Genomic DNA, 20,403 nt, shown 5'->3' with positions numbered 1-20,403 from the left:
TATGTATCAGGAAGATCTTTGCGAGGTTATTCTATGGTTTGTGGCTCTGCAGCAAGCTAAACCACTCTAATGCATTTGCAAAAAACATATGAAAAGCTCTTTCTTCAAGAACATTAGATGCCAAATATCTATTAAGTTCTATGATTCTATGATTACAAGTTATTGGCCCCAGTAAAAAAAGAATCTGATTGAAACTCTTTGACCAAACTACTCAAACTTGCCTTTTTTGTAAGCATAATCAGGAACTTACTTTCCAATTCCTCCTTCTTCCATCAGAAAAGTTCGTTTATTCTTATCTACTGTGAGATTGAGCAGAACTCCACAGGCAGAAAAACACACATCTTGGTTCTTGGCATCAAGCAAAGCAATCATGAACTTGTGTACTGGATTGTAAAGAAAGAAACAGTAATGCTGGGAGGATGGGCTTATCATACAAGTGGTATTACAACATACATATTAAACATGTATACTTAGAAAGCAGTCAAATGCAGGATATCCTACCGAAAAATTTAACCTTGTAGCATATTACTATGATGCCTGTAGAGCTGGCGCATGACCCAGAGTAACAGCCATTATTACATCAGGCTGAACACCGGTTTTCTTCAAAACACCACATACATAATTCTAGTTATAAAAATACACCAAGTTAATGTGAAAATCCAAGTTGACCAAACTGAATTACAGCATATTTCTTAAAGTACCACCCTCCTTTCAATCACAGAGTCAGCAGAAACTGCTAGGATATGGCATTTGGCACTCAGAGAGGGAAGTTCTCACCTCCGTGAGTGGCAGGGTTGCCCTAGACTGCTCCAAGCCCAGCTGGAGCTGCTGCAGCCTGGGGCTCCTGCAGGAGACAGGCAAGAAGCAGACGCTGGACGTGCAGCATCTCGCAGCCCTTGCTGACGCTGAGCTCAGTAGGCAGAAGAAGGCAGCCCCAGCGAGGGAGTCAGTCTTGCCTCATAGCAAGGCAGCCTCTCAGCTCTTCCTGAGCTTGGCACACTGACACCACAGTCTCGCGCAGGTGTAAAATTCAGTCCTCTGAGACAGCTCATCAGCAACCAGCTACTAACTGTCAGCTCTCCTTTTGCAGGTACCTTCTCCTTCAAAGCAGTGGTGTGTCTGCTTTTGAAAGAAGGGGTTGTATATTACAGCGTACCACCTCACTTGAAGCACTGACAGGTAGATACAAAAAAATTTACAGTGAACTGGTGTTTAATATTAAACTTATGACACATCTTCTGTGGATAGCAAAGAGTTGACGTTTTTCCCAAAGCTCTTTAGACACCCAAAGCAAAAGGACTTGAGAAGACTTGTATCCTACTTCACCCAGAGGTAAATAGGAGGTCTCTTTCTGGAGGCAGTCAAACATCTTAAATGCATGTTACACAGTGATAGCAAGCTGTTTGAACATGGGAATCAAAAATCTATGATTGTGAACTAAATGAAAATTTAGTTGGATTTAATCACTGCTAAACTGTTGGATTTGAAAAACTAAAGGAGTGAAGGGAAATTTCAGAATTATAATCTTCAGGAAAAACAGAGTTCTTGTAGTATTTACCTTTGTGAAGACACCATGGCATATTTTTCCTACTCCAATATTTCCATTTTAATGAAATTGAAGTAAAATGGTGGTTTTAAGGGCTACTACTGGATTTTAACATTTGCCTAATTTGCAAAACATCAGAGAAGATTGCTTCTACCCTTTAACTGAGACAGCTGATTAACAATCTTTCCTTTTTAGAACTATGGACATTTAAAAACAGGACTCCTACAAATGCAAAAGTAACTCACTCTTTTTCTGTATGATGAAGTCACAGATCTCATGATACCGGGAAAGATTGCCAAAGACTCTGACAGCCTCCACAACTCCATCCATACTGTTGCTCATTAGCAGCTTTAAAAGCACTATTGGTTTGCAGAGAAATGAAATAAAAACAATTACTTGTATATCACAAACATGCTTGGCTTTTTATCAATAAATATCAAAATGCAAAACCCAACAGCAATAAATGTAATAAATGGGAACAATTATCCATCTGTCTGGTTGCAGTGAAGGGGGTGAGCTGATGGTAGAATAAGGGTTAAATTGTGTAGGGCTTTGAAGATGAGAGAAAAAGCTCCAATATGGGGCTAAATGGAAAGGAACAAATGAGGAGTTATGAAGATAGCCTAAGCACAGTTGTAATAATGGGAGCCAGTTTTGCTATACAGTTTTTGAGTGGGCTCATGTGAAAATCCAGGAAGTCAAAGAAGAAAAAAAGTGTTGTAATATATAAGAGAATTGATTTAGATCCTGAACAGATGGTCTTATGGTGAGATGTCTCCTAAAACTCAAATTATTTTCTGGTTACATTTATCAGTCTTCAGCGAGTATGAAGTGAGCCACTGAAATTGGTCCATCATATAAAGGACTCACATCAGAGAAAAAAAATCTAGAAGAGAGATTAGCTTCATTCCCCCTACTTCTGTCTTTGAATTTTCAATACCGAACATGCCTTGAACGTGTCTTAAAGAGACATCTGAAATGATTTTTTTTTTTTTGTCTTTGGGATCCACCACTTGTATCAAACAATAAGCATTCTCAAAATGTCTCCTGGAGGAGGAAGCCTGCTGGTCTTCCATCAAAAGGTTTTCTCCCTCCTCAGTTCAGGCAGAGAAAAAGTGATGGCACTGGTTTCACATGCTAACAATAAAAACAGGAGAGAGAGAGAGCAAATGGGACAGGTAGAGAAGATGCAGTTCCTACACATCACTAAAATATGGCTATTGTCCATAGTGTCAGAGGGGGAGAGAATCACACAACTCCTATACTGCCAATGGATTTATAAGCCAGAAACAGACACAAATAAGATTTTGCAGGTCTAGAAGGTACTAAGAAAAAATGCACTTTCTTACCATACTCTGATTAGAAGTAACAAACAACATCATTATTTTGGCTCAGACATATGGATTTTGAATGAGTCTAGCAAAAATTGCTAAACAGAAAACAATATGGCAAATCCCTTTGGGGAGGAAAAGAAGAGGGTTTGTTAACAATATAACTACTTTCACACACAGAATTATGTTCCAAAAGAATGAAAAATCATTATGGGAAGAATTTAGCCCTATGAACTTCATATTCCTGCAATATGATACCACAAAACATTATTAGTGTCTTTGTTTTCTGTAGTGTCAAAATATAGCATGAATAACTTCCACTTTCAAAAAGCTAAACAAAGAGTACTGGTTTAGAAGTCCTTACTTTCAGCAATATGTAGCTTCTTGTCTTGAACAGCAGAACTCTTCACTTCGTAGTAGGATAAATTGTTGATTGTTGTCGCAGCACTGATGACCAACTCCTCACAGTCATCAACTGACTTGTACTCTGATAGTAAAAAAACCCCAAGAACATCTGCATATGTAGATATACGCACACATACATGAGTAATTCAGCAGTGATATTTTATATATATATATAAACAAACAATCATAGTTTACATGGCCACTATTATAGACAATTATTCTGTTTTTCAGTAACATGTCAGAAGCTAACAGGAACAGCTGATCCAAAAATGGCAATATGTCACTCTTTCCAACTCTTCATCTATGAAAATAATTGTGACATGCTTTAAAATCTAGTTAGTTCAGACATTTTACAGATCCTATTTGGTGTTTTAAGATGGAACTGAGGATGGAGAATCCACATGCAGAAATAAGCCTGTGTGATAGACACAGAAAAATACCGAGGACTATTATACTGCTATGTCAGGTACCATGAAAAATTGAAAAAAAACCCCACTTCTTTAACAATACTTGAAAGATTCTCTCAGAGTTCCTAACAGAATGTTAACCAGTGTAAAATTACACCAGCGAGTCTCAAAGTTGTGTATAGTGATTTATCTGAGGTTTCTGGCCTCAGAAACCAAGAGTGAAGGAAATAAGAAAGGAGTAAGTTAATAGGGAGAGGACATTCTGTAGTAAACTAAGCGATACAGTGCTCAAGAAAAGGGGAGGGTGTCAGAATGAAGCTGTGAGGCTCAGAAGTGCTTACACAGTGATTAAGACAGTTCCAACCCAGGAAGCTCCTCCAGGGCTTAAAACAGAATGGACCAAGTTGTGAGTCTGCTTTCTCTAATCCCTCATAGCTTGTGGGCGAGACTGATAAACTAGCATATAATCTGGTTGATTGTCTTTACATAATATTTAATGTTCTCATCACACACTAAAATATACTGAGGTCTTTGAGATGTCTCTTGCCACTGATGAACTGGTCCAGGGAGAACAGACTGCCCAGTTCTAGCCTGTGATTAGATTTACAAAGGGATCAGTAAATGGTATAGGAATTGCAGTCCTAAGCCTCCATTTAGAGGGAAAGGGACACTCAAGTGACAAAGGTTGGAAAGCTGAAAAAGAAGAAAACATAAGAGGAAATTTTTCAAGGAGGCTGAAAGTTATGAGTGCAGGGAACAAAAGGAATACTTAATTCAGAACAGTCACAAAACCTGCAAACCTCAAAAAAACCCATCACCAAACACACCTATGTAGCACATGATAAGAACAGACTTCGCTTATATATGAACTCTCAGTGAGATGTATTTAAGATAAAATTTGTTTCCTTATCTTTAATGATCACACCTGCAAATCTGATCACTGAATTAAACACTTCTACAACATCTTTCCCCAGACTCTGAAAAGTCAGTACTAAAGCAGCAACTGTCTCAAACAGGCTTTCTACATAAAAGTTTATGAATATCAGAAGATTGACTTTGTTATTTTAGCAGAGGAACTGATTTAGTTATGGGTCAACCTAATAAGAAGGTCAAGTAGAAAAATCCTAAACTCCCCTTACAGACTTAACAAAGATAACAAAGACAACACAGGTTTTATTACCTAATACCGTAACAAGCAATTCTACAACACGATGGGCAGCTGCCAGAGCTGCTCCTATGCTGGGATGAATGGAGAGATTGGCCAGCACTCTTATCAGTTTTATCAGAACATCTTCTGCTTCGGAAGGATGCTTTGGGTGGCTTTTTTCTTCCCCTCCTCTTTCATGGTAGCATTTCTGTGCATTCAAATCAAGTTCACGGTAGGTTTGAAATAATGATATCAAGGTGTTAACACTTCCTTTTTCTTTAAAAAATTGCTCACGGGCCTGGTTATTCTTTGCTGTTAAATTGCCAAGAATGAAGATGATACGGATAACCAAATCCTGCAATAAAATAAATAAACCATATTACACGGAAAACATCAGAAGCTATTAGCAGCTTAAGAAGAAGATAATACTTAATTTGCTTCACATCTCAGTTAATAGCAGATCCAGAACAACTGAAGGAATGCCAAATACAGCAACTAGAAATAATTTTTTTATGCTACTATTTTTCACAACCCAGTTTACAGAAGAAATCAAAACCATCTGACAGAACTAGTATAGCATTCGGGTAGTTACTAATGGGATATACTTAGTATAGGTCATCTATTTTTACCAAGCCCACAGTAATCTTAAAACATCTTAAAACAGCACTTTATATAACTAAAATAATCACATGGGCCAGAGCTTACTAATCTTTCAAGTAAGCAAGCGTCAGTTGTGATGGCCGAAGCCCACCACCTTCTCTTCTTCTCTAGGCTTGTCACCCATTGTTAGAGGTTATTTCCCCTTGAGTTGTTACTGTTAAATCCATGTTAGCTATTACTCATTTCCTTGTTAAGTCCAATTGCTTACAGATAGCTGAAGTATTTGTTCTAGATGTTTAACAGAAATGTAATCTAAATTGACTGGTCTGTTATTCCCCAATTCCTCCTCTCTCTTTTTAAAGACAGGTGCCCTACAACCTTGCAATCCTACGTAACTTTTCAAGAATCCCAGAGACATTACCCTTTCTGTCCTTTTGTAAGTACCAAAGGGTAAATTTCATCAGGCCTAGTTGGTCTGAAGACACATAAATAGGCTCCAGCTCATTTTTTAGTGATAAAAGAAGTCAGATTAAGCATTTGACCATATTTAACCTTTTCAGAAGCAGCAGCAAAAAAAGGCATTCCACACTTCACTATTCACAGTGGCATCTGTCAGTAATTCTCATCTTCTGAACACTGCAGCAATTATTTCCTTATCGTCTTCCCCCTATTAATGTCCTATAGAAAGTTTTCTCATTTCTTTTCACGTCCCTTTCTAGTTGCACCTCATTTTGTGCTGTTTTTTTCTGATTTTCATTTTACATGTTCTTGCTACCCTTTTATTGTTACCATTGCTAAATAAGACCTACTTTCTATTTTTATACTGTATATTGAAATCTCATGATTTAACCAAATTGCTCTCAAAGCACTTTCTATCCCTGCCCTTCAGTGGGATATAGAATTGCATCTTTTGTGGCTTCATTTTGGACATACTGAGAAATAGCCTCTTTTTGGCAAGACTAGTGGATCCTAACTGTATGGCATTCAACAACATCATCATCTTTTTCTCACCCACCTGTATGGAAGAAGAAAAAAAAAATAATTCTGAAAGTCTGAACTTTTAAACTAATTAAAACATTTGCCTGTTTCACTTGCATCAAAACTTAATAATTTCCAAAAAGCAAAGTCCATAGCTTTATCTTAACAGTGCAGGTAGTGTAACAGCACTTCCTGAAGTACAGCACAGCCATCTACCCTTAACTGCTGAACTGCTGTACTTGAACTAACTCAGAATTTTGCTAAACAATCTACATGCTGTTTTTCTTCAACTATAATAGTTACATTCACATCCTCCTTGGTATTAATAAGTTAACCAAGTACAGTCCAACTTGTTAAAGTATACAAACTAATACTGAAGGAAAAAAGATGTGTAAGCAGTGAATCCTTCTTTCTTACATGCCTTCATCAGTAAGCTTCAGGTCTTAAGACTCTGCCACAAGACACTGGCAATAACATCTCCTTAGGGCCAAGAAGATGAACGCTATCCCTGAATATGAGAAGCAGGCAATTTCCTAAGTGAGGAATGAGTTCTCACATCCATGTATTTAATATGATCACCTTTTTTTTAATTAGGCATCATATTTTTGCTAGCACCTAAATGTCATCAAGACAAATTTTTATGAACATTCTTACTGACTAACCACTAAGAGCTTTCACCTTTACTGGCACAACCCCCAATTCACAAAGGCTGTAAGAATTTGAAACAAACAACTGATGAATCAGAAGAGAGAACTGAAAAAAGCAGGCAGTCTAGTTTGACTCGTTTATATTGACTTTCTAATTTTGGTCAAAACAGTATCAGCCCAGCAACAGCTCTACCCAATCAGAAAACAGACAAACAGGTACCGTACAGCAATCAACTGATATTTTGAGAAGTGTGATCTCAACTGTGCTTTCCACCTACAGGCTAGCAAAACAAACTTATAATACACTTCTTTTTAGCTAGGCACATCCGGTTTAATAGCATATTACCAAAGTTTCATTATCTTCCAGTGAAAATTTAACTCGCAGAGTCAAAGAGAAAAGGTGGTACAACTTCTCCTGAGTAGTATAATAATTGAGGGTTTGTATTGTTTTTGGCTACATTTTTTTTAAATGCTCTTGGCGTAAGCACTGCAAGAGTAAGAAACAGCAGTTTTAGAATTGCTGTGTAAAGAAATATATGTGAAGATGAATGGCATTTTGAAACTGCTTGCAAGACTAAACTTGCACATAAAAAAATGGTGTAATAAATGAGATTATTATGTGTCTCCAAATGTTTGGAGTATTAACTGCGTATGGAATTTCAGACATTCTTGCAAATTTACAGGAAAATTATATTTATCAGATTAATTTATATAATATGGAGGTTTTAACATGTATGGCACTAAAGACAAATTAGAGACAGGAATTGAACTCAGTCATTTAATCTTTTTGTAACGAGGCATTCATGTGAGACATGCTGTCCAGAGTGTGTACCCAAACCTGATTGTATGGTTCTATATGAGACCACACAGCTTCACTTACAAGTTGAAGAAACATATCAAGAAGAGCTTGAGAAGGAGAACTAATTTTTTTTCTTTGCTTCCAATCTGTGAAGAAACTGTGGTATTTTTGTTTTTAAAGCAGTCATGTCACCACATACTTCATCAGCATTTAACTCTTATTTTTCTGACGACTGGAACACATACATTTGATCACTTTTAGAAAGATTGCTTATCTACTTTAAAAGAAAAGTCTATTCCTTGCACTGCCCTAGTAGCAAAGGTACCCAGTGTACTTGCTGAGTCACAGAACTTGACAGCAGTTTATCTTGGCAATTAAAGCATACCTGCCTTTCTGTGCAAAGCATGATGAACAGAGGTACAAACAGTTCAGGTTTACTTATCACTAGGAAAGGAAAGTCAGTAATTTCTGGAAAGGAAAGGTCAGTAATTTCTAACTAAAATAAGATAAATAAAGGAGGGGAGTCCATTCTAGAGTACAGGTCAGCCAAGTACCTGTTAGTCTCTTTGGTGTCTGGACACCCAGAAGGGAAGGGGTAGTATGAAACAAAAATTCAGATGCCAGCAGCTGAGTTCCAGCTGTAAATGAAATGCAAATGAAATGCGCTTTCTATGTTACACAAACTTCAATGGAGGTAGTAAAAATTCTACCACCTGCACAGCAGCATGAACTGCTTCTCATTCAAATCTAATTTACACTTCATTTCCAAATTTATATTTCTGCTTTATGACGTACCTTGGAAAGAAAATTTGAGAGTTTTCTTTGCAGAGTTTGATAGTCTACTTATAGACAAAATAACAGGAGTTACGCCATCCTGGAGCTAATCTCTTCCAAACACAGTACGGATTCATCGTGAACTGATGTTCCAGCTGTAAAAACTCCTGGTCAAACCCAGAAATAATGACTGGCCCAAAATGAAACTCAGTTTAAAGATGAAAAAAAGGAGGGTGTTTGTGTAGAATACCCTGGAATTATCAAAAGCAAATAAAGAAGTTCTTGACTAAGGGACCTGAAATAATGAGCAGAGAGAAGCTTTGCCACAGTGATAGCAAGTAGTACTTTGTCAGTAGAGAAGGAACACTTCCTTCACCTGCAAATATGAATGCATTTGAGGAGAAGGAGGAGCCATTAGAAGAATGTAGTTATATTTCTGTGTATCACATGGCAGAGGACCCTATCCAATAATTTCTACAGCCCAAAATGTGATCTGTTTACTTAAACTTTTCAGAAAAGGGTTCATTTGCACTTAGTGACTTCTAGCAATGAAGAACGCATGTCCTTAAGCTTGTTTGTGGACATCTGGAGATCTAGGAAAGGTAACAAAGAAAAGCAAACATACTGTCACCAGAACAATATTTAATGAAAAGCAGTGTACACTCTCTAAAAAAAACATTTCCAAAATCACAAATTGAAAAAAAGTAGAAAACCATATCCCTCATGGTATTGCTCCAGTGATTACTGATCTCCCTGGTTAAAATCTTTATTATTACTATTACTAGCTTAAATTTGTACAGTTTGAGCCACTGTTACTTATGATCTCTTGTTTTATGGATTAAAAGATGGTTTACTAACAGAAATGTCTTCCTTGTGAAGGTTCTATTAATAGACATCTTGCTAATGGTCTGACCTTTGTCACTGATAAAATAATTTGCTTAATCTTGTTTCTTTTTTTAAACTCTAATCATTCTTTTAGCTCTTTTCAGAGCTTTTTCCCAAGCTTTTGGCATCTTTTGTAGAAATTAATATCAAAAGCTAGAGCAAAATATTTTAGTGGCTGGCCAAGCAGTAATATCTTCTTAGTATTCTTAATCTTCTTATTATTCTTATTTGACATTCTAATGTTTACCTATCTAGTAATTACATTCTGTCTCTTGTAGCTTTTGATCTATCAGAACAGCATGTTTCTATACGATATACGCCAATGAAGGCTGGTTGACTACAACCTTTGAGCTCTACATTCCTAATCATTTTATATTCAGAGTATATATCACATATTCTGCACTCCCCCTACCGCTTTTGTCTTCTCTTTCAGACAAAAAAAACCCCCAAACACTCAAAGCCAACTCACAACAAAGTATTAGGAAGATGCAAATACACTATCAGCTCAGCATATTGTCAGAAATCATACTATAGGGAAAGGGTGACCTTCAGTGGTTATTCAGGTTTATCAGCAGGGAAATTCCTTCAGAGTTTTCAGAATATTTCTCCTAAAACAGATACTTCCTTCTTGAAAAAAATGTTAATTCAGAGAGAATGAATTATCAGTTATGAATATGCATGTGCACACACAAAACACAGGAGAAAAATCTTATACTTTTGTTCTTTAACGGTCAATTACTAGCTTCCCTTCATAACTTTTTTTAATTGTCCAAAGCACTATTATAATGTTGGGCTAGAGAGAGGAGGAATACAACTGAAAATATGTATTTGTAAATGTAGGACAAAAGAACCACATTATCTAAGTTCTTCATAGGGTTACCTTGACAAGCATTTCAGCAGAAGTGATGGCAGAAACAGTACCCACTCTCCATTCATGGTTTAGTTCCTCTCCCATATTGTTTCCTCAGTATTTGTGAACAAGGAACTATTGGTGTGGCTGTTCAACAAAGTAGACTGGAAAGCAATGTAGATGATAACCCAGAGAAGGACTAGGGTTCTTTTTTTCAGTTTTAAGGTTATTGGAAGCTGTGTCAGTTTTGTGACATGATGTATCATGCTTTCACACAAACGGCTGTCCTCAGCCCAAATGAGGGATGGCACAGAGGGAAAAGTGAGTAACCCAAGCACAAAGAACACTGATGTCAGCAGGAAGGCCAGTCACTGCATGGAGATAAGCCTTCACCTAATAAACAAAGCCAGAAACAAAGAGGACAAACTCTCTGCCTTTACAGGCCCCATGTGTGAAAACCTTCCCCACTGCAGCAAGCTTAAGAGCAAAAAGGACATTCAACAACCCTAAAAATGAGTCTTTTTCTTGGAGGGAGACAAGAAAAAGTCACATAAGCAGAAGCCTGCTTGCTCACAGAAGACTATAAACTGATTTGGGACCGGCTACCTGGTAGATGCATTTGAGAAGAAAGCTGGGCAGATCCAGGCACAACGAACCTGATAAATGCAGACATCATCTCAGAGAGGATGACAAGACAACATCAGCCTAGTCTTCATTTAATAAATTGTTTCTGACCAACTGATTGTTAAATCAAACAGGTAAAGCAGCATGCAAATTATAATTGTAAATTAGTGCAGTTCTACAAGCTGATGCAAGAGATGCAAAAATAATAATAAATCTTTTCAAATGTATCAGGACCAGGAAGTTTGTCAGAATCAGCAGAACTAATTGATGATCAGGAAAAAGGAGCACTCAGAGAAGAAAATGTAATTCCAAAGAAGCTAAATGAGTCCGCTGCATTGATACATGCTCACTGTGAAAGCAACTAGGAAGATGTCAAAGCTATAGCCTTCCCTGGGAAAGTCTCATCAGAGGATCTGTCTAAAACTAAAGGGATCACAAACAATTTTAAGGAACAAACTGACAAAACAAACAGTAAGAAAATTACCAGGACTGGATAAGAAAAACAGTAAGAAATTACTAGGACTGGACCCAACAATTCTAAGAACTTACTAAATAGCTTAATTACTAACAGTGATGTGCAACCTCTCAAAACTGCATTGATGCCTAAGGATTGGAAGGGTACAAACATAACATCTATTACTAGAAAAAGATCCAAGTGAGATTCAAGCCGTTGCACCAGATAAATTAGAAGAAACCATAAAAAAAGAACAATAAAGTAAGTGGACTGTTGGATAAACACAATCAGCTTTAAAGACTCCTAAGTCCTGACTTACTCAATTCTTAAGTTCTTTGAGGGGATGAACAAACATGTATAAAGGGAATCTATCTGTTATCACCCATGTGGCTCTTCAGGAGACTTTTGACTAAGTCACTCATGAAAATCCTAGTGAAGCTAAGCAGTCATGTAAGGGAGAATGTACTGGTATACATAAATGATTAGAGGATGGAAAACAGAGTAAATCAGCAGTTCCTGCAATGGTGGAAGATGACCAACGGAGTTCCACAGGGTTCTGTGCTGGGATCTGTTGCACTCAACTTGTCCGCAAACATGGTAAAGTGAGTGACAGCAGGGATGTGGAGGAGTTTGCTGATGACACTAAGATAATCAAAGTAGCAAAAATGAAGGCTGACTGAAGAGCAGAAAAAAGATTTGTAGTCAACTGATAATAAAACAGCAGATGAAATGTAAATGCAGACAAACATGAAATGATGCATGTGGAAAACAAAGAACAGTCATACCATCACATATAAAATTACAGCCTTTGAACCAACCATAACCTCTTGGAGACCAATCTTGGGGTTAATGACAGATTCCTCATGGGGGTTTAATGCTTACAGGAGGTCAACAAAACAAATAAAATTCGGGAAAGTCCTGGGAAATAAACTTATGCAGGCATGCAATTCTATGATATGGCTGTAACTTAACTGCCATGTTCTGGTTACCTCATCATGAAAAAACGTACAGGGCACAGGACTGTAAAAAGTTCTGAGAAAAGCATTGTGGATGTCCAATGGTATAGAATAGCCTCTATATCAGAAAGCACCAAGTAAGCAAGGACTCTTAGAATGAATCACAGAATCAGAGAAAGGTTTGGGTTGGAAGGGACCTTAAAGATCATCTAGTTCCATCCCCGATGCCATGGGCAGGGACATCTGCTACTAGATCAGGTTGCTCAAAGCCCCGTCCAACCTGGCCTTGAACACTGCCAGGGAGGGGGCAGCCACCACTTCTCTGGGCAACCTGTTCCAGTGTCTCACCACCCTCACAGTTAAGAATTTCTTCGTTTTATCTATCCTCATTCTACCCTCTTTCAGTTTAAAAGTGTTACCCCTCTGCCATCACTCCCTGATAAATAGCCCCTCCCCATATTTCCTGTAGGCCCCCTTGAAGTACTGGAGGGTCACTATAAGGACTCCCTGGAGCCTTCTCTTCTCCAGGCTGAACAACCCCAACTCTCTCAGCCTGTCCTCATCGGGGAAGTGCTCCAGCCCCCTGATCATCTTCATGGCCTCCTCTGGACCTGCTCCAACAGGTACATGTCCTTTTTATGTTAGGGATCCCAGAGCTGGACACAGGACTCCAGGTGGGGTCTCAAGAGAGTGGAGTACGAGAATCACCTTCCTCGACCTACTGGCCACACTTCATGGTCACTGCAGCCAAGGCTGCCCTGGAGCTTCACACTCCCCATCAGCCCCTCTTGGTGAGAACAAAGTCCAGCATAGCACCTCTTCCCATTGGCTCCTCTGTCACTTGGAGAAGGAAGTTTTCATCAACAAATTCCAGGAACCTCCTGGATTGCTTATGCACTGCATTCTCTTCAGCGTGGAAAAGAGATAACTTGAAGAGGATACGATAAAGGTCTAGAAAGTCAGGAGTGGTGTGAAATTAATGACTAGGGATTAAATATTCATTTGACTTTTCAATATAAGAACTGGAAGGAATCAAATAAAGATAGTAAAGGCCAAATTCAAAACAAGCAAAGAGAATTATCTGTGCAATGGGTAGTTGCTATGACAACTACTTGCCAATGGATGTTTAATATGTTAGACGTTTATATGGGGTAGACTACAGAATTTCATGGAAAAGAAGTCCACTGAGGTTTATTTCACACAGAGAACCACAGCTGGCTGAGGAAGTTTCCAAACTAGAAAGAACTGGAGGTTTGTTAAGTATATACAGAAAGTATCATACACGCTTGCAGTGTTTTTACTGTTCTCTAGGCATCTGATTTTCACCACTGCCAAGTATGGATAGATAGTAGGCTGGATGAACCTTCCATGTGACCCAATGTGACTGTTCTTTTGCTAAATAGGCAATTGCTGCATCCAGTGATGTCAGATTCTTAACAAACATTTCCTAATTAAAAAAGTAAGCTACACTAAAGTATAAAGGGACTTTTCTATACAACAGACACAAACTTTTTTCTATGTGCATTTTAGTACCACACTCTGTGTTTGTGAACTTAAGGCTGAAAACAGACTCCTAACTGTACACTGATAAAAGATTACACAGAAGCTGGCAGGGCCCCAAAAGACCACCTAAGCTCAGGTAGTGTCTGACATACTGATAGAAGCTATGGCCCTTTTTTAGGCAATTGTTCTGTTCTAAAAGCATGCCCTCCTTGTGACTTATGACATTAACCACAGCCTGAGAAAGTCATCCTTTATATAGCCTATCTGAGTTTAGAGATGATAATGATCTGAGAGAGGGGAACAACATTTTGTAAAAAGATTTCTGGAGATGGGCAAAAGACTACAACGCTGGCTAGAAACAGAAGCATGCAAAGCTCATCCTGCAAGACAGGCTCCACAAAAACACTTCTGACAGCTTTCATGGCATCTGGCACCCACTTTTTCATTACTCCACACAAGTAAGCTCCAAAACCAACTGCAAGTGAAGTACAACAGAATGTGTACTTCAGATGTGGAGAAAAGCATCACAGTCCTACCTTGCAGATCCTACCTTTCCAATCTTCTGTATTCCTCTCCTTACCTAAGACTATGACACATGGAATTTAGCAAGTCTTGCCAACTCAATTTCCCCAGATGTCTTTCTCACAGAGTTAAATTACTACTCCTCTTACTCCTGACTCTTTTACCCAAAACAAGCTGAGAAAAGAAAAAAGAGCTGAAACTGCAGTGTGGTGAGAAGAACAGAGACTATTTGGGTGGCAGCTGTGGAATTCAGTGTGTGGTGTGGGAGCAAGTTATTAATCCTGTTTCCAGTGCTCACATTCTTATTTTCACTATATTTAATGTTTATTTTAAAAGTCACAGTTAGAAAGCACTTGAGAAAGTCCGAATGCTGGTTTTCGTTTAGTTTTTCCCCAGTTTGTTTCTAGCCGCCATGACTGCCAGTAAAAAAACCTGATCCCACGAACTTCGCAACCTGAAAATTCAGACAACATACACACTTCCTTTCTTAACATACCAGTTCTTAGTCCTGAGGATTTTTAATGTATTGAGTTAACAATACTGATTTATCTCCTCTTTGCTGCTTCTTCCCACAGCAGACAATTTTACTCACACTGCTGTTACTTGTTTTCTTTTCAACACATACCAACTCATGCTGTAACTCACTATCTGTCAGCATATTAAAAGAAAGATTAGCAGTGCCAGCTACACCTCAGGAAAAACATTTGCACTCCTCACAGCTCAAGTGTTTATTATATACTACAGAAAAAATGGTGCATTACATTATCCATGTCCCCTCTTCTTGTTTCTGCAGGGCTTCACTAAGCTGACAACTGACAGTTGCATTCTTGTTTAAAAACTGCAGTAAGAAATAATTATTCTGAAGACACTGCATATATAATCATCACAACATAATAACTTTTTTTAATACACCAGCTATTTCTTTACTAATTTGTATTTTGATAAAACAACTCTCAGTTTAACACAAAAAAGCAATGTTAATCTAGTTAAAGATATATTTTAGGACCACTTAATAAAGTAGAAAAATGAGAAACTAAATTCTGAACACTATCTGACAACAAACAATTTGAATTTATATATAACCCTACAATTCATTATGACACAAAGCTATTGAAGGAGGCTCTCTCGGAGCCTAGAAAAGTGCCCCATAAAATTACAGATGAAGATTGAGGGGAAGATGTTCCTCAAACTCCTTATTCTCAGTCCCATTATTTGTTGAGGTTTTAATACAGTGTTTACAAGGAAAAATAACTATAAATCTTGTAAAATATCATGCATTTGATATTTCTCATGTTATTTACATAGCATTTACATAGTGTTTTACTAAAGTGTCTTTGAAGATCATACAATGCAAGAGCAGCCTGAACCTAGAAATACTCAGATATGCTGAAGAAATGTTAATCAACAGACATTTAGAACAACAGAAACAACTACTTAATCTTCGTTCCTTTTCCATGTGTATTATCACAGAAAATAGGGAGGCAGGTAAACAGGAAAGGGAGAAATTATTTTTGTGTTTGGCAAGAGAAAGAATAGATTGTTCAGCATAGCTGATCTGGTTACCTTAATTATCTGCCTTTAACAATAGCAGCACAGAAGGCCTCCTTCCAACAATTCTTCAGGAATTACTAACCCTGGGATAAATTGTATAGGGTAACTAAATGTCCTCAAACTAGTTTAGATGCTGGAGCAGCCAAGAAAGCTCCTTCCCTTAAAACACATTAAAATAATTCTTAAATGTTCTGTGTTTTGGAACCCTGTTCCACCCATAAAAACTACTTTCTTCTTAAATCCTACCTGGCAGTAGAGCTGAGTAACTTGCTATACATGGGGCATTCCACTCTCACCAACATGGCAATCTTTAAAACTGTGATCCTGAACCAAACTCCTAGATCCTGGTGCTCCAGTAAATGTAGGAAAGATCACTATGATATGGCAGGACAATACAGCAACACCCGACCCTTGCAGTTCTAATGAAGTTGGTAGCAAGTACACTCTTACAGTTTTAATTTGTAATAAGAGGCATTTGGACAAACTCTAAACGTTTATTTCTAGGTGAATGTTCCAAATGTGGTATTTTAGGCAGATGCTTCTCTCTGGTAGAGGAGAGAGACATTCTGACACCTTAATAGAGTTATCAAGGAACAAATTTTCCTCTGCTCTTAAATTGTTTAATTGGAAAATTCACACTTCTTTTGCCAGGGAGGAGGGCAGGAGAAATCCAACCATTTCCTACTATTAAATATTCAAATAAACTATTTGCTTTAAGAAGCATTTTTTAAACCGAAGAAAAATAATTAAGTACTCAAAGGACTGTTTCTACACATGCAAAGGACAGACAATCAACTATCTGTTCTCTATATTGCTTTGAATTTTTAATCTAAATTATTTCATTTCAATTATTTACCCCTTAGAAATGCTGTCAACCATTTAAAAATTTTTATTTAGTAAATGCATAAAACTAGGTCACTGAAAACAAGCTTATACACAATAATACACAGACACATCAGAGGATTAATATATAAAAATCAAGAGATGAAAAAACTGACCTGCTGATTCTGGTGTTTGTTTAGTAAGGCTAAAAATAAGATGTAACATCTGGAGCAGTCTGCTAAAGCTCCACAGAAGTCATTGTAGGAAGAAAGTTTGCTACAAAGATACAAAAATAAAATATAAATGAATGAAAACACTTTTTTTCCACAAAAGCTTTTTTTTTTTAAAATCACTTTGCTTTTGACTCTCAGAGCTGTATTTTCCAACAAATAAAATGAATGCCAATACTCTGACTTCTAGTGGAGTCATATGCAGTTACATAAGAGCACAGCAGAAGTCTAGCTATCCTCGCTGCAGTGAATTACGGGAAGAAGCAAACATAAGGAGCTTCCCAACCTGCTTGCCATATGGGCACAGTATGCTAACGCTAGCACTTCTTAACGTAAAAGGAGAACTGTAATTTCAAGATGACATGGGAAGTCAGACAGGAGAGGAAATAAAGGGTCCCTTCCTATGGCATATCCAGTAGAGCCCAGCGACAGCACTAACAGAACACATCTCTGATCAGCAAATATGGAGAATGCGCCTTCTTGCAGTCATGATTTTATCTCTGTGTATTCCTTAACAGCTGCTTTGGTCCTATACTGCTCACCTTGACCATTACAAAAATAGAGAATTAGACATGCTTTGGTCATACCAGAAGTACTGCAATAATACAACAAACTAGGATAACCTCTTACTTCCCATGTAGTCAAAACAGCAAATATCTGTGTGTATGTTCAATTACAAACAATTATAACAAGATTTACAATTTAGAGAAATTAATAATCTGAACAGATTGAACATATTCTCTACAAAGAAACTGCCTAAAGTTACTGAGAGAAAAGAATAATTCTGTATTACCAGAAGACACAACAAAATTCAAAGCTGTGCTCTGTACTGCTCAGTATAATTTTTTTTGGTAACTGCAATTTCCAGAAAGCTAATTAAATTGATTTTATGGCTAATTTGTATCCTTGGAGCATGCAGTTCACTAAACTTAAGAAAAAAAAAATTAAGCAGTGGGAAACTTTAAATAAGACAAATTACTTTTGCTCCGTATTGAATTCTAGATCAAGTAAATGTCCTTGTCAGAATTACAGTGTAAGTATCGATTACATTTAATTACAAGCCCATACCCCACTTTTCAGGGCATTTTGCAAGTAAAAGAAATGTTCTCTCCTCAGAAGAAGTAAATACGCCCCAAGTGCTGTAATTATTGCTAGAACTCAACTCATTTTTAGGAACAAAATTAGAGACAGAGATGCGGACAAGGTTGGCATGGAAGTGGGAAAGCAATTCACATGCTATACAAGTAGCACAAATTGCAAAGGATCACATTTGCCTGTTTTAAGCTGTAGAGAGAAGGAATGACAGTCCCTTATGTAGTTGCTCTTCAAAGCCCAACCTGATCTTATCTAGCAAGGAGAATGTGATGGATAATTTGGAGGGGATGAATAGGAAAAGAAGTTCATAGCAGAACTTCAGTGAACACAGAGTCACAGGCACCATGACTCAATACAATAACAAGGCAGCAATGGCAAATACTTCACCCAGAATGACGTTCATAAATTGTGCTTATAATGCAACTCCTCCTGAAATTACAAACAGTTAATTTCACAGCTTCTTCAAAATCCTTAAATTGTTTGCAAGTCCATTTAGCACTGGACATGCAAGCTAGAAAGAATTCTGACTGAAAAACTATTCAGACTACAAAAGGATCTTTTTGGGTGATTCACTCGTACTGATCTCACTCTTAAAAAGCACATCTTGGGAAGCAGGCACTGAGCTGCTCATAAAACTGAGATTCTTCCAGCACTTCCATCTGCACAGGCAAGCCCTGATCCCGCAGATTAATCTCCTCACTCTGTGACAGCTCAAAACAATGAACACTGATCTTATTTTCTCTCTTTTGTATTTTATTTCACAATACACAGTCCCCGACATGATTTAAGCTTGTGTAATTTCTCTCACTCATTTTTTTTTAAAACCATGGCCTAAAATAGGATTAATAAATACTTAATAAATTTATGCAGCTTTAAAATATAAGCAATGGTAGTTCAAAAACCTCAGTCAGAATCTGTGGGATCACAGTATGACACAATACAACAAAAATACTTTTCACCGTTTGTATGGCTACAATGAAACAATTCTATCAGTATTAATAAAAGGCACAATTACCATACAAAAACATTAAAACCTACACAGAGCTTTTAAAAAACCCAATTCAACGTAAATCTCCCAATTTTAGTCCTCGATCCTGTCCTCTTTGGGGTCACTCGAAGCAGGAACACTGACTGCATGCAGAAATAGCTGTTTGTTTTCTGTACATACCTGAATATCCTGACAATATAGGTGCATACATCCTTATCATTCATACGCTGCTCTAGCGCCACACAGAGCTCAGAGACTGCACCGTTGCAAAGGAGCTGGCGCCTTGCCGGAGGTAAGTCAGCCAAGTTTCGTAAACTAGCTGTCAGCTGCATATAGAATATTTAAAGATTTATTAATCACAACCGTTTACAACAGAATCCACTGTGTTTTGAAAATTTAATAAGGCTCAGATCTCATTTATAACGTCTCAGGCAGCCTGAATGCCCTGTTAACATTCTGCAGCCGTGTATCTACCAATAAATTATACCAGGAAATGTGCAAGTAACAGAATTGTGTATACTGAAATAATTGTTTGAAAATGAAAGACTGATAATGGTCTTTGTCTGCATGTAACCTCTTCCTTTGAGGGAAACGTGATCTTTCATATATTTTTAAATCTTGCATGCATTTACACAACCATATACCAACTGGAAATTAGGGGAAATGCTGTGGATAAAGAGATTTTTTGTGTAAGATCTAATTTTGCAAATTTACATTCTTGCAAATTAATACTGATATATAATAGCTTTATTGATAATAATTATAGGCTGTAAATGAAGATGAACTGATTTTAAAAGACAATAACATTTATTTTGATTAATTTGAGACTTAATCAAGATCAAGAGAAATCCACTATTCAAACAGTACAAAAATGAAAAGCTTAAGTCCTCAGGTTTATTTTGGAGAAACCAAAATATTTTCAGAAGATACTGTTCTATTTCAAGCATAAAATATCTATCACTTGTAGATATGTAAAATGAATCAGCTATTGCATATTTTGAAATGTTCTGGTTCTCTTCCAAGGTAAGAGTATTCAAATGCCAAGGTCTGACAGGCTATGAATGATATGTAAGTTAACTGTTGATCTAAACCAGAACTTACTATAAAATTAATGTGAAGTCATTTAATCTAATGTGAATATGGGAAATCTTCAAATTTTTCTTATTCTAAGAGCAAGGTATTTAACTTCAATTTGGTTCTAAATGTAGTTTGGTAAGGCACAAAGACTATGCAAATTGTTTGTAATCACAAAAAACCTCTAGAAATTAAGTATTTTATCACCGAATTGG

General features: G+C 37.3%; 1 protein-coding gene across 2 annotated transcripts in view; it reads right to left on the bottom strand.

Annotated features, from left to right (window-relative positions):
* The window catches only part of ARMC2 (armadillo repeat containing 2), a 63,599-nt gene that overhangs the window by 7,184 nt on the left and 36,012 nt on the right, over positions 1–20,403 (bottom strand). For both annotated transcript variants that reach the window (XM_026846130.1, XM_026846131.1), the window contains exons 10-15: positions 19,295–19,440; positions 16,978–17,077; positions 4,870–5,191; positions 3,242–3,364; positions 1,792–1,905; positions 251–383 (exon numbers count right to left, since the gene is read on the bottom strand). In XM_026846130.1, coding sequence (XP_026701931.1) covers positions 251–383; positions 1,792–1,905; positions 3,242–3,364; positions 4,870–5,191; positions 16,978–17,077; positions 19,295–19,440 — 938 coding nt within the window. The remainder of the gene's footprint in view (positions 1–250; positions 384–1,791; positions 1,906–3,241; positions 3,365–4,869; positions 5,192–16,977; positions 17,078–19,294; positions 19,441–20,403) is intronic.

This window comes from Athene cunicularia, assembly GCF_003259725.1.
Source record: "Athene cunicularia isolate RWA chromosome 3 unlocalized genomic scaffold, athCun1 chr3_part1, whole genome shotgun sequence".
Lineage (NCBI taxonomy): Eukaryota > Metazoa > Chordata > Aves > Strigiformes > Strigidae > Athene > Athene cunicularia.
This window is presented reverse-complemented; position numbering and strand designations above follow the sequence as displayed.